Source organism: Miscanthus floridulus, chromosome 18 (genome assembly GCF_019320115.1).
Source record: "Miscanthus floridulus cultivar M001 chromosome 18, ASM1932011v1, whole genome shotgun sequence".
Taxonomy (NCBI): Eukaryota; Viridiplantae; Streptophyta; class Magnoliopsida; order Poales; family Poaceae; genus Miscanthus; species Miscanthus floridulus.
The window spans coordinates 38,082,640-38,096,952 of NC_089597.1; the positions used below are offsets into that span (position 1 = coordinate 38,082,640).

At 45.1% G+C, this 14,313-nt stretch overlaps 1 protein-coding gene across 3 annotated transcripts; it reads left to right on the plus strand.

The window, feature by feature from the left end:
- Positions 1-187: 187 nt before the first annotated feature.
- Positions 188-3,808, plus strand: LOC136521663 (uncharacterized). Of its 3 annotated transcripts, none has more exons than XM_066515415.1 (6): positions 188-307; positions 521-1,116; positions 1,246-1,332; positions 1,554-1,827; positions 2,626-2,947; positions 3,039-3,808. In XM_066515415.1, exons 1-4 carry the CDS (start codon positions 218-220, stop codon positions 1,795-1,797), a joined length of 1,017 nt encoding a protein of 338 aa, XP_066371512.1. In that variant the 5' UTR covers positions 188-217; the 3' UTR covers positions 1,798-1,827; positions 2,626-2,947; positions 3,039-3,808. The 3 variants fall into 3 exon arrangements, with proteins under 3 accessions (XP_066371512.1, XP_066371514.1, XP_066371513.1); XM_066515417.1 differs by having other exon boundaries at positions 1,554-1,691; XM_066515416.1 differs by having other exon boundaries at positions 2,626-3,808.
- Positions 3,809-14,313: the final 10,505 nt, after the last annotated feature.

The window sequence follows — 14,313 nt, forward strand, 5'->3', positions numbered from 1 at the left end:
GCAGCCCTTACCCCCATCCCATCCCCCTCCCGGTCTCCACGCCGGCGACGATGGCGACTTGGCCCAACCCAGCCGTTCCGCTCCTCCTCGTCGCGGCGCTGCTCGCGTTCGGGGACTGGCTCTCCACGCCCTCTTGCTCGGGGGGGGGGGGGGGGGGGGGGGGGGGGGGGGGGGGGGGGGGCCGCCTGCCGCCCACGGTTCCGGGGACCTCAGGGCCATGATGGTCGCCGACCTGATGCTCCTCGGGTCGGATGGGTCCTTCGCTGACCGCCACTTCCGCGACCACGTCATGTCCAAGTTCTTCGCTGTGAGTGATTGAATTCAGATGCCAGCGGGTGTCCCGAATTTTCGCGAAATTTTGTCGGATATCTTGAAATGTTAGACTTCGCACACGTTAGACGGGCTAATGCAGTTGCGAATTTGCTGTTCTGGGGTGCTAAAAATAGTGGAGTTGCTCGTTTTCTTGTGATTTCAGTGTTACTTGTTAGATTTGATTTGCGATGTTATGCCTTTTTTCCAGAACTCTATTCAAAGATTGAAGCCGGATATGATCGTAGTCCTTGGGGACATCTCAGCAAGAGGTTCAGAATCAACAGAGGCCAAATGGATTTCCGTTATCGAACAGTTCGAGGGGATATTGGGACCTTACTCCACTCTTCCTCTTCATATTGTTTTGGGTGATAAAGATGTCGGCACTTGTGCGAATTTGGAGGGTAAATTCGTCCGCCGCAGGGCCAAACATTTGCCGGGGTTGGATTCAAGTGGATGTGGGTCTTTTGATATTAGTAACGTAAGTTTCGTGTCACTAAATGCGGTTGCACTGCTCTGTAGCGACAATGCATTGCGGTTCAGCATTGAGAAGGTTATGGAGAGGGAGAACCATCATATCCAAAGGGAAAGGGTTTATGAAGCAGAATGTAACCCTTTAGGGTGTGAAAGAAGTGAAAATTTCGCTGACATTAGTTGGAGGCACACCAACATGGAATCAGGGTCAGGTCCTGTTGTTTTGCTCCATTTTCCATTGCATAAGTTCGATGGAGAAGTTACTGGTGTTCCCACATTTTCAGACGCTGTTGTATCCGATCATTCATTAGCTGATTCAAGCTCAAAACTAAGGTAAATCATCAATATCATGTATTTTATAAGTAGAATCTTTAGTCCTGTACTGCTGTATTATGTTAATGTTGTTTTGAAGACTGGAATTGGTGTGATATGTACTGTGACATACTACTTGAAACCATGCAGTGGAGCTAATGGCAGGAGGTTATACGATCACTTGCATACTCTTCCTGCGAATTCAACACAATATATCCTTCAGGCACTTAAACCAAGGTGAGCCCTCTGTATTGGTAAATGGCCTTCTTTTTGCACCTAAAATGTGTATAGCTTTGTATTGAATTATCTGTTATAGTTGGCTGTTCTTTTTGTTATACTGTCTGGCTATTGTCATCGTGTTATGTGTAAAGTTATTTTCAAATTATTGTTCATAAAAATTCTGTTTTGCTTTCTTTAGAATGGTAATTGAAGTCCTAATGTCATTTTTTTTTCTGCAGGATTATATTTAATGCTCATGCTGGTAGCTTCTCTGTCTTTGTCCATGCTGATGGTACACGTGAAGTAACAGTGCCAGCTATGACATGGAAGACAAGAGGAGTTCCTGGTTTTGTCATTGCTACATTTGATACTAAAGGGTCTGTGACTCTGAGATGCTGTTGGTTAGCTAGAGAATGGCATGTAATTATGGTATATTTAGCATTCTTGTGCCTGACAGCCCTTGCAATAAGATGGTCACATTAATATGAATGAAAAGTCAAATGTTAATCCAAGGTATCTGTGGTGCTTATATCACTTTTATATTTATTGGCTTCACATAGTTGGTTTACTCCATAAACTTTTGCCACTTCTGGCTTTTATTGCTGCCACTACCATCTGATTAATTTTTAGACCAATTTGAATGTCATATCCTGAAGGGCGGGCCTGGTGCAAGCGGTAGAGTCTTACCGCCTGTGACCGGAAGGTCCCGGGTTCGAGTCGCGGTCTCCTCGCATTGCACAGGCGAGGGTAAGGCTTGCAACTAACACCCTTCCCCAGACCCCGCACAGAGCGGGAGCTCTCTGCACTGGGTACGCCCTTTTTTTTTTTTGAATGTCATATCCTGAGATCTCGATATGCAACCTTAGAACTAGAAGCTTCTTGATTTGTTTGTTGGCCTTTTATCCTCTGTGTCCAGCAAGTGCATGAAAGCAAGATTTTGAGTGCCTTTTGTCCATGGGCACTTTGGTTTTACTAATGAACCAGTGTGCTTGCTGATGATTTATAGACTGTAGTTCATGTGCCATGGTATCCTACTCCTGGAAATTAAGATATATTTCAGTCCAGTAACTCATAGTATACCAAGCTTCTTAAGGTAGTTTATTTGGTATGAAATCACTATGCACAGTCTGATAGCTAGTGTTAAGAAACTGAGCATACACCAGCACTGCTTTTCTATGAACAAATAGTTAGTGAGGTGTGCATGAGTTTTTTGTAACATCCCCTTTGTGTCATATGTTTATCAGACATACCAGAGTAACTTTACTGTCTCAAACAAGATTCTATTTAAGCTTCTTTCTTGTGATTCTGTAGGTCAATATTGATGACTAGCACATTTGGATTCAGTACGATAGGTATGACGCATGATGAGAATTATTCACAAGGAGCGTAATATGTTAGCAGGCTTGCTCTAGGACCTAATGGTACCAAATTCAGTCTGTGAAACTTGCTGATAAACAGCAGCATATTGATGGTGGTCGACACATGCAGTAGCACCAAGCGCAGTGGCCTCTTGGTGCTGCTTGGCCAGAGCACCAAGTCAGCCTCTCTGCCTGTTCAGGCTACAACTTTGAAGCAGTTTGTGGAGCCTGTGGCACTATCTGACTGATCATATTCATTGCAGTTTTCTGGAGTGGTAAGCACCATCAAATTACTTATTTGTTAATCTCAACAGCTGAACAACAATATGTCAAACAACAGCATAACCATAACCATTCACTACTTAGCCAGGGGATCCTGGCACTGCATCTCCAGTATTGGCATACCACTCATCTCCACTCGGCATTGAGGACATATGCAGGTTTTTGTCAGCAACACTTGCTTCCTGACAGTTTTCCGTCCAATTCTCCAGTATGTGTTGAAATGATTAGTGTATTCCGTGAAAGTTCTATCTCGGGTAACTATATGCCTGCAAGGGCATAAGTTGCCCTTTATGCCCGGATACAAACAGTGTATTGATTACTTCACTTGCTATGAACATCGAATGCTCTGCTTCCCGTCTCTGAAGATGTGTATGCTGGGTGTCTCCCTCTGTCTGCTCGTTATTGCATCCGCACTGCTCACACAAACCGATTGCCACTGTTACCATAGCCCGGCACCCCAGCCCTAATTCACAAGATTTGAATCCTGCAGCAGTAAATCAGGATATCTTGAGTTTATGTGGTGGGAAGGGCCACTTGTTCTAGATGTGAATTTCCTCCATGCGCATGGTCAGGATTGTCTAGATGCATAGCTGGCACTTTAGGCCGTTCGGCTGGTATTAAAGACGGCTGAAGTTGTTTTGTTGTGAGAGAAAAATACTGTAGATTCTAGCTGATAAGTCGGCTGATAAGTTCAAGCGAACAGGGGACGAGGTTAAGTTTGAACTGATGCATATCTGGAAGACTGGATTACAGGAACTGTATATTTTCCTATCCTGTATCAGCAATATTATATCATTTTTGTCATTTATGAACTATCCAATTTGGGCAAAACCTTGTATTCAGATCTGATCTAATTACAAGTGCATACATGTATTATGCTTACTAACTTCGATTGTTTTGCAAAAAAAAATTATTGGGTGTACATGTATACACCCGTGTCTTTACTGGATCCGCCCTTGTCGGATACCGGGAACCAGAGATTTTCCTCCCTTTCTGGGAAATCTCCTCGCCTAGTATCAATGCCATGGTGATGATTTGCATGGAACCTTAACATTCGATATGATATCGAACTGTTGAGATAAAAGATGTTCTCAGGGGAGTAAATTCTAACCATTTATACAGTTCAGTACTTGAGTTCACTTAGGGCGTGTTTGGTTGCCCGCATAGGGCAAACCAGGCTCCCGGGATGCAGCCTGCTCATGTTTGGTTCCCTGGCCACCCTCCCGAGCCAGGCTCCGCTCGTGCAAAAGTCCCCTCCCGGCCTGGCTCACGAGGAACGCCCAAATCGGTTGTTTTTCTTCAGCCTGGCTCGCTCCGTCCTCCTGCGAGCTCGCGCGCCTGGCGATTCCGTGCGCGGGGAGATGGCGCGAAGATCCTAGGGTTACCTCCCCCGTTCCCGCCATTCACCGCCTCTATATCTTCCCTCCCGCCGCCTCCCTCTCTTCTTCTTCTTGTCGCTCCCCGTCTACGCCGCCGGTAAGCTCCACCTCCTCTTCCTCCCCCCCGGTGTTCTTGATGGATTCGTGGCCTCCTAATGCCTACCCTCTCTCTCGATTTGTTGCAGGTGCCGTGGATTTGCGTCCTCTCGAAGCAAGTGAGTTTTTCCCCTTCTCTTTCTCCAATTTTTCTGTGCGATTTGAAACCCTAGGTCACCATTGATCGTTGATCTCGCTGCAGGCACACCAGATCTGATTTTTTGGCTGTTATTGCGGTATGGATCCTTGTTCTTAGGTCTCATTTTTTTTCTTGTTTTTTCCAAGTAAAAATCCTATTTTCTGTATGCTAATCCTCTTTTCTTTGCTTGTGTGCTTGCAGATCTGAGCTCTCTCACCTGCTGGGTTGGGCTTTTGCTGGTGCTGCTGCTTGTTGACGTGGGTATTTTGTATTTCTACTCCCCCTCTCGCCTCCCCCGTAATCTGTACCGTGCGATAGTGAGTCCTGCGTTCTTGGATTTAGATGCATGTCCTACTTTGTGATATTATGAGCAAGTATATGAAGTTGTCATTTTGTCTGAGCTATTGTCCAAGTCTGTGATGATTCCTTTTGTCCTGAGCTATTGCCTTAGTCTATGATGATGCCTTTTTCTGAGCTATTGCCCTAGTCTGTGATGATGAAAGTCTTATTTTTAGCATGTTCTAGTATATGATGAATCCTTTTTCTGAGCTTTTGTCCAAGTCCATGATGATGACATTGTCATTCTGAGCATTTGTCCTTAAATTCCATTCATTTTTTCTAGATGGACTTGGAAGAGAAGAGACATATTCTTTTTGCTCGTGCTACTTGCTACACTTAGAATGCTTCAGAGTCAGCGGCCTCAGATCAGTTATGGTCCAATGAGCATTAGGGATGAGGAGCGCCAAAGGAACTTGAACTTAATTTACGACTACAATGATATAGAGTGTGTGAACATGCTTAGAATGAGAAGGGCACCCTTTTTCCTATGATTCTTCACTTGATCTGAGACTTTGGGCAATAGCAATGATATTTTTTTCTGTGATTCTTCACTTGATCTGAGACTTTGGGCAATAGCAATGATGTTTTTTTCTGTGATACTACACTTGATCTGAGACTTTGGGCATGTGCAATGATGATAAATTTTCTGTGATACTACATTTATACTGAGGCTTTGGGCATGTGCAATGATGATAAATTTTCTGTGATACTACACTTATGCTGAGGCTTTGGACATGTATCCCGGGAGCCTGGTTTGCCCTTATGCAATGGTGGTGGCCTGTCCCTGTGCAGTGGTGGCATCTTTTGTGCATACCTAACTACAGCTGGTGGATGTGTAGTGGGTTGACCTTCTCTTTTGTGCAGTTGATCTGATCCTGCATAGCTTACTTACTAACACTAACATATAGTTAGTGTCTTAGATAACTCTGCACCTACAACCTAGATCAACCTAGTGGTGGCAATCTGACCATGAGTCCATTGCCAATGATGTGAACCTTGTGGTTCTGAACTTGATATGGGCACCAGCCTATGCCTGTGATTTGCACAATTTTATTCTGAGCACTTGCTTTATTGCCTGTGATGTTTGTTTTCTTATATCTGAACACATGTCCATTGCATGTGATGCTTTATGACTGAACTGAGCACTTGTCAATTGCCTGTGATGTTTTTGGATTGATCTGAGCACATGTTCATTGCCTGTGATGTTTTTTGATTGATCTGAGCACATGCCCATTGCCTGTGATGTTATTTTGATTAATCTGAGCACATGTCCATTGCCTGTGATGTTTTTTTGATTGATCTGAGAACATGTTCAGCTATGGCTTGGTATGTTGTTCATGTTGGGAAGGAGCCTGGGGTCTACTCCAGCTGGGCCGAAGCACATGCTCAAGTAGTTGGTTTCACGGGAAACTGCTACAAAAAATACGAAACAAGAAATGAAGCTTTGCTAGCTTTCTATGGTGATCAACCTGAAAATCCACCTCCCCTCCAACATGTCAGTGCACCTCTACTAGAAAATGATAGAAATGACAACTTTCGCTTGTGCCACAGTACATTTATACTTGTAATAGCAGTAGTTATTGCCTTGCTAGTAGGTTTTTTCATTTGGAAATTGATGTAATATCTGATATCAACTAGTGGGTGGTAATGTTACCACTACATGCAAGAGGTGACTAGAACTTGTTGTATGCAGCCAACCAAACAATGATCCATGCATGGGCTTTTTAAATCTGCAAACACATGCATACAACCAAACACTGTCTCAGCCCAGCCTGGTTCCACAGATGCATGTAACCAAACAACCCTTGTTGCATGCATCTGGCCTGGGCAAATGCAGCCTGGCTGCATGGAGCTGGCCTGGCTGGGCTGGGAAGGGTACCAAACACGTCCTTACAAGTTGCAACTGAACACGAGTTTTTCTAGGCCTCATTACTTGGCCCTCTATACAGAAGTCTGGAACTCAAAATAGAACTGTATTCAGCCATGTAAATTTTAGGAATGCAAGCGGGCCCGCCTGCGGGCGCCCACCACACCACGGCAACGACTGCATGCGAAAATTGTCCGTCCTGCAGGAGCCCGCAAGCATAGTTTAGTTGTCTGCATTTTCCTGCCAGGCTTTGCAGGAGAACGTAAGCAGGACTGCGGACGTCTGCCACAGCCTGCGTCGCTTGGTACCGCCGTCTGCCTCGGGCTGCTGGCCGCTGCCAATGCCATGTGAAGAAGGATCGAATCGGAGGGGGACGTGCTCTTGGAGTCGGAGAGGTCATCAGGTGTCTCACGCAAGCGCTCGCAACTAGTCCTAATCGCCCCTCGCCCGCCCGCCGATTCTGCCCATGCATGGTGGCATCGCGGTCGCGGTCGCAGTCGCAGGCAGCAGCAGCTAATGAAGCAGCCAAGCAGGCCATGTGAACAAGGATGGTGCAGACTGAACATTCACTCGCTCTTTCCAGTTACCAGGTCTGCATGCATCCTCCACTAGCTAGTTTAAGTGGAAATTCCGGAGCCTAAGCCAGACGCCCAAAGTTTTTACAGTCAAGTCACGGCTGCAGTGCGCGCACTTGACTATGTAATGGAATCTGGAGCGGGTGCCCACAGGACACACAGCGCAGGCGACTAGGCGAGAGCGATGGCCGGCGCCCTTTATGCTCTGCAAACTGACGAGTTGCTGTGATGCAAGAAGAAGCGTCCATGAAAGGCAGGGGCAGCTGGGCCATGGGGTGTATGCGTCAACGGAACGAGGATGGGAAGCACTAGGTGTGGCTGCCCATGGGGACACAGCGTTCCAAAGCGTCGCCGCCCAAGTGAATAAGAAGGGATGCGACGCAGGTGGGATGCAGGTAAGCGGGCTTTGCAGGTTTAGCCCGTTAAGTCCAACAGGCTTTGATGGCCACCACTGTTTCAACCTGCTAAGCAAGTGCAGACGTCCGCATGGATCAGCGAGGGTACTTTTTTCAGGCGGGCCCTAGCAGGTAGCAGGTATGCCTGTGCCCCTTTGCATCCCTAGTAAATTTGAATTTGCTATCCTGCATTATTTAGAAAGAAATCGATATAAACAGGTCATGATGTTGTAAACTTGCTAGGTGACAATGCTCCTATCTAATGTTGGTAAAAAAAAGAAGCAGCTTTAGCTATAAAATAGAACTGTCATACTTGTTAAGAAGCTGTGTCCTATCACCTATGCAACCTTCACTGCAGAAATTTGGTAGAGCTTCTGTTGACAAAAGATTGTTGATTACCAGATTGCATCATGAAATAAATGCTCTAATTACTGAGTAATAGGCATACATTGTTCCGACTTTGCTGTCTGAAAGAAACAGTTGACAGCTACAATTACCTCCTTGTACTGATGAGGACCTTATTACAGTGCTCATGTAGTCTTACTCTTCTTTTTATATATATTTGTAGCAGAAATGGTGAGAATTAGTGTGGTTAATGATGCCTTAAGAGCATGCACAATGCTGAGAAGTGTGGCAAGTGCCAAATGATGATCATGCCTTCATCAATGTTCATCATCGTCATACAAAAGCATGGTAATTTTTTTATCATTAGGGCCTATTTGGTACTTGGTAGGGATCCAGATTCTCACTGAAACATTTTGGATCCGGATTGTTTTTTTTCTTCTAAAAACGATTCTCTGTTGAAACAGAATCACTTGCTCAATTTGTTTAGCTATCTATCCTGATTCTCCCCGAAATGACTAGAATCAGTTCAAAGCACCCTTTTGGGTGATTCTCCTTCCTAATGTTAAAATGAGAAATGTTTCTAGGTGATTCAGGGTGAAATGTTCTGAATTTTCAGCGTTTGGTAGAGATTCAGGTGATTCTGCCCAGAATCAGAAATGTCTCACCCATCCAAACGGGCTCTTAATCAAATATGTGCCTACTTTTTGGTGGTCAAAATGTAAAACTATGATAGGCCTGTTTCTAGCTCTCCATGAGTGATGGTGTTGCTCTTTTTACTGCAGGATACATTTTTGAGTCAAAATGTAAAACTATGATAGGCCTGTTTGTTGATGGTCACCTCAAAGTTAAGAAGTTGTTGAACTCAACGGTAGACTGAACAAATGTGCCGTGGTCAGCCCGTGCTTTGATGTTAGTGTTAAGGAAATTGATTCCTGGGCCGCGAGGCTGTTTCCTTCACGTCAGATTAGTTAACTAACAGCTTATGTGCAAACATCACTTATCTAATGCATCTTAATCGAACCAAGTTTCCTGAGAACTTCATTTTCCGTTTTGCAGTTTGGGCACATCGTTTTACCACCTCTGATTGCATCATGGACGAGGAGAAAGAATGTGGGAGGGAAGGTCCTTGGCTTCTTTTACTAGGCCTAGGAAAATCTCTTATCCAGTTGTGAGATCATCGCCATAACTGTTTGAGTTAAAGATCATAGTTTCATAGCTGAGTAGAGTTTAAACTGGCTGAGAACACCCATGGCATTTTTTGAAAGAATGAGAACACCCATGACTGCATTGCCTCGTTCTGGATTCTGTTGCCCCAAGGGTCATTGAGTTGCTGCTCTCTTTTTGGCTGTTGCGTCAGGAACTCAGGATGTAATCTGCTTGTGTACCATGGTATTCTTGCTATGAAGCTTGGTTCTTCGATAAACTCTGAAAAAACTCTCAAGGCTGGGTACTGTACCTTGCTGCACAAAGGCCGCATGGTGAGTGTTGTTGCTTGTAACAGATCATTTACTTTAAGCTATGCAGTAGAATCCTAAGGGGTTCTGTTTGTTTTTGAGACTGCATGCAGCACCGGTGGAGACGGTCAGGAGCTCATGTAAACAAGAATAAATTGCTGAGGCAACAGCTGGCTGACCATAACGGATGGATTGTCCCTGTTGATGAGGTTTGGTTCTACCTGTACTCCCTGAGGCCTGAGTCCCTGCGACTCGCGAATCAAGCAGCTGTAGTGTCTGGTATTGTTCATTGTTCAACATTGTATAATGTATATATCACCGAAATTACATGAAAATCCTTCGGTTCTTTTCGTACGTACGAACCAAGGTGGCAGGTCGACGAGGCCTATCGCATTAGGTCAAGTCCACTGTGCTCGGATACTCCACTAGTGACCTGTGAGATGTGACTGTGAGTTGTGACTGATCTGATGGTGACAAACCGGTGTTCGTCAATGACTCGATGTGTCTGCTCTTTCCTGTGCCGTTTCGTCAAGGGTTTTTGTTACCAAGAGGAAGAATCCTTGTAGATGGGGCAGGAGACTTTGTGGCGAAGATGTGAGTGTGATAGTTGTGAATATGCCCCGCTTGGTTCCGGATAGCATTTTGTAATCCGGCAAAAAAATCCAGATAGCAATCCAAACGGGCGAGCTTTCTAGCGGACTCTGGGTATCTGTCTCGAAATCCTAGGCTATAATCCAATATCCTATGGGGAGGAGCTTCTGGGAGATTATGTCCCAAGAAAGATAATATTGCCCATGAGATGTGACAGCCAAATGAAAAGAAAAGTAAAAAGAGCCTTTTGCTGCAGAACAAATCCACTATCCAAGAGTACAATCTGGGATCCAAACAAAACTGATTCTCACTATCCAGAATCTAGATTTTCAAAATTAGTATCTATAATCTGGCTTCTCATAATCCTTTGATGATCCAAACGGGCCCTTAGTCTTCTCTTCAGTCTCCACTTATCTCTCTTGTAGCTTATGATGATCCATTCCATTGAGTCAGGCCCTGAGAAATGCTTTGTATGCGTTAAACACGAAACCACTGATCACATACTCTTTCAATGTCCCATTGCTGTCTTCCTCTGGTCCTTCACGAGGGACTGCCTGGGATGGTCGATGTCACCAACCAGCTGCTCCACTCTGTTTTTAGAGATTGTGGAAAGATGTCGAGGTAAGAAGCAGATGGTAACGCTATTCTTATGTGCAGGTGCGTTATGGTCGATGTGGAAGTCCCGCAACGATGTGGTGTTCAACAAGAAAGTCATGACAACGCCGGTGGGGCTGATATACAAGACTCTGATGCTATCTAAAACCTGGCGCCCTCTCCTCAAGCCGAAGATGAAACCAATGGTGGAAGACATGATAAATCTGCAGCCTGTTCGCTTGCTCGTAAACGATCGTAAATTTCCAGCCGGGAACAGTGTTTTTCTCTCACACCAAATCAGACAGCAGTAAATAATCCACGATCGTTTATGGCCTCCCGAACAAGCCGCTGATCTCAGCGAATGCGTCTACTGCTGTGTAATTTGTCTCCTTTCCGGGGCTTCTAGTTCAGGTCGTTCTGCTAGATATGGTTGAGATAGTAGTAGTATGCTGAGAGCTGCTGAGCGTTGAGAGCTTTTGTTGAGTTTTCCCTTGAATCGAGTTTGTTTTTCAAGTTGTTCAAATGCTGTCATTGTAAGCTGGAGGCCCCAGCACCGGAGGTGCTCGTTACGCTTTTTAATAAAGCTAGGTGGATATCTTTGGTTTAAAAATGATGATCCATTGCTTCTCATGATCATATTGTAACTGATGATCAAGACAACTTTGCACATTACTCGAGAAGTCGACACCTAGACCGCTGATGGCTTTATTTCCACACATTCTTATTGACTGTATATTTGGTCAAGTGAAACCTATTAATTTTTTTTTAAAAAAAAACATAGGACTGTCTCGTCCCTTTGGTGAAAGAAAAACTATCTCTAGTATCAAACTCCAGTTCGAGAGAAAACAAGAATTAGTACGAAGCTTAGTGCACTTTTGCTCCTAAAAAGGGTAATTGGTTATCAGGAGGCTTATAGAACTTAGGAGTACTAATAAGAGCATCTCTAACTAGGGCTGAATAACGAGCCGGGACCCACGGGATACCCCTCAAGGAAGGAAGAAGATATAGTCTAACTATGATTCTTTCCATGTAATCTTAGTAGTAGTATTATTCTGTAATCCTACTAGGAACTCTTATTGTAAACCGACTAGGACTCTGGTCTCCTGACTATATAAAGGAGGGCGGGGTTCCTAGAGAGACAACACTTCACAATCAATCCAACGCAAAGGCTAACGCTGAACTGGACGTAGGGCTATTACTCAATCACGGTCGAGGGCCCGAACCAGGATAAATCGACTGTCTCTTACGTTTACCGTTGAGTTCTGCATACGCCGAAGCCCGAACAAACTGCCCCGGGTACCCCCGTGGCAAGCTATCGGTGGTGAAACATCGACAGCTGGCGCGCCAGGTAGGGGCTTTCGGCGAATTTGCATCCGAGAGCTCGACGGACCTCGACAACATGATCTTCTCGACGGGATCAACCTTCATCTTCGTTTCATGGATCTGCGAGGCAGGCGACGATGGCAAGCTCCAAAGTCGTCTCCTCGAAGATTCGGATCACCATGAAGACTTTTCTATTTCGGCGACTACGACAGATCAACTCGTCGGAAGATTCGTGCAGCTCGTGATGTCCGATCCAACTCAGATTTCGCGGCTTTGCACATCCAACTCAAACTCAAGCTCCGCATCCGAGATGGAGTCTTACCCGAGTTCTTTCGAGAAACCAAGTTCTTTTCCGGCAGGGTTCCAGAACGCGGCTTCGGCCTATCAAGAATACAAACCAGAGTACACTTAGAATCCTTTCAAGAAGTCGGGTCCTTTTCCGTTCGGACTCCACAACATGGCAAAATCTTATCAGGCACGGCCCGAAGGATCCCTCGATCTGGTGCTTAGAATGCCACTGAAAGGAGCTCAGGAAGGTCTTGTACTAACTATAACATCTCAAGACTGCATCGTCCACTGGCCAGGTTCTGTTCCTGAGGATAGCGGTACCCGACTAGTCGGCACGACGACAACAGCAATTCTACACTACCAAGAAGGAGACTCGATCTGCGACCTTGAAGCCTCTACTAAAGTTATCAACGACTACGACAGTGTGGAAACCGACGCTGATAACAGAACAATTCACGCACGAGAAGTATTCATGGTTCGACGTCCTCGATCACCATTGGTCCCCCCAGAAGCACCCGACATCAGGTCATCAGATGAATCTGAGTCCAACATATCACCCTTTATCTAGGGACACGATGGTGAGACCGAGAATCAGAAGCAAGCCAGAGAAAGAAGAAACAAATTAAAACAAGGACGCCAACGCCGTGCTAGGCAGCACAAGGAAGCTTGGATCAGATATGAATCAGATCTGGCCGAGTACAATAGAAGAAAATCAGAGCAAGAAGTCGAAGAAAGACGCATGGCGAATACACCCTACAATAGGATCCGAGAAGCAATAGAAGAACTCGGAGCGACCTCACAACCCAGTGAAAGACAGGAACAGCTCCGGGACCTTCTCCGGTCAATAGCCCTAAGGACACACGACGGAAGGACCCGCTCAAGACTACCTGCCAGGTCAACATCTCATGGGCAGGAAGATCAAAATTAAAGGAAGTCCGCTTTCGAGAGACTCGGACCAAGTGGAAGTCACAATAGAGAAAATAGAAGGGACCATAGTCAAGACTACCGAGTCGAACAACCAAGAAAGATCAGAAGCAAAGTACCTATTCAGATAGCCCCGCAGAACTACTCTCACCAAGACAACAGTTGGCTAAAAGGAGGTGCTGAATCAGAATACACAGAAGCCGAAACGCACGATAGATTCCCCTATTTTGCAAATAGACTTGCTTCAATACGACTACCTCACAAGTTCAAGCCGTCCAACAACTCTAAATATGATGGCAAGACTGAACCAAGGCAGTGGCTTAGGATTTACTCGCAGTCGATTGAACTAGCCGGAGGAGACGACGATTCAAGACCTTGTTCTTTCCCATGGCCCTAGAAACCATGCCCCTCCAATGGTTCGACAAATTAAATCCAGGGTCAATCAGAAATTGAGAGGACTTGCAAAGAGTTTTCTGTGAAAATTTTGCGAGTATCATTACGCACCCCATCACCCACGTAGAATTAAAAGGACTCAAGCAGAAAGGAGGCAAAAGTCTCAGAAATTACTATCGACGATTTGGCGAACTGCGTGCTCAAGTACATGACATCACCGAACGAGAAGTAATCGAAGCTTTCTCTCACGAAATCATGGCTAGGTAGCAATTTCAGGACTTCTGCAAAGAAAACTCGAGAAACAATGAAGAATTCAGACGCACAGTAGAAAAGATAATTACTGCAGAGGGGAAGACACGAGAAAGGTTCCTGGATAGAAACAACCAAGACAATCCGGACAAGCAAAATCATCGAAACATCAGACATCAGGAAAGAAAACGTGGATCAGACAACACCGTAGCGGTGGCTGACAAATCAAGGAAGTTTTCTATACCCAGAAGGTATGACGACATTGAAAACATGCATTGCATCTGGCACCCTAAAGGAAATCACACCATCGGAAATTGCTACACCTTCAACGATCGATACACAAGAAAAGATAATAAGGTAAACACTAAAGAAGACAATCAGAAAAAAGATAAAGACAACCATGAAGAC

Bases quoted from the DNA above. Each gene is read 5' to 3' on its own strand.
- LOC136521663 (XM_066515416.1), top strand. From the start codon at position 218: ATGATGGTCGCCGACCTGATGCTCCTCGGGTCGGATGGGTCCTTCGCT. The intron at 308-520 runs GTGAGTGATTGA...CCTTTTTTCCAG, and splicing joins TCATGTCCAAGTTCTTCGCT to AACTCTATTCAAAGATTGAA. The intron at 1,333-1,553 runs GTGAGCCCTCTG...TTTTTTCTGCAG, and splicing joins CTTCAGGCACTTAAACCAAG to GATTATATTTAATGCTCATG.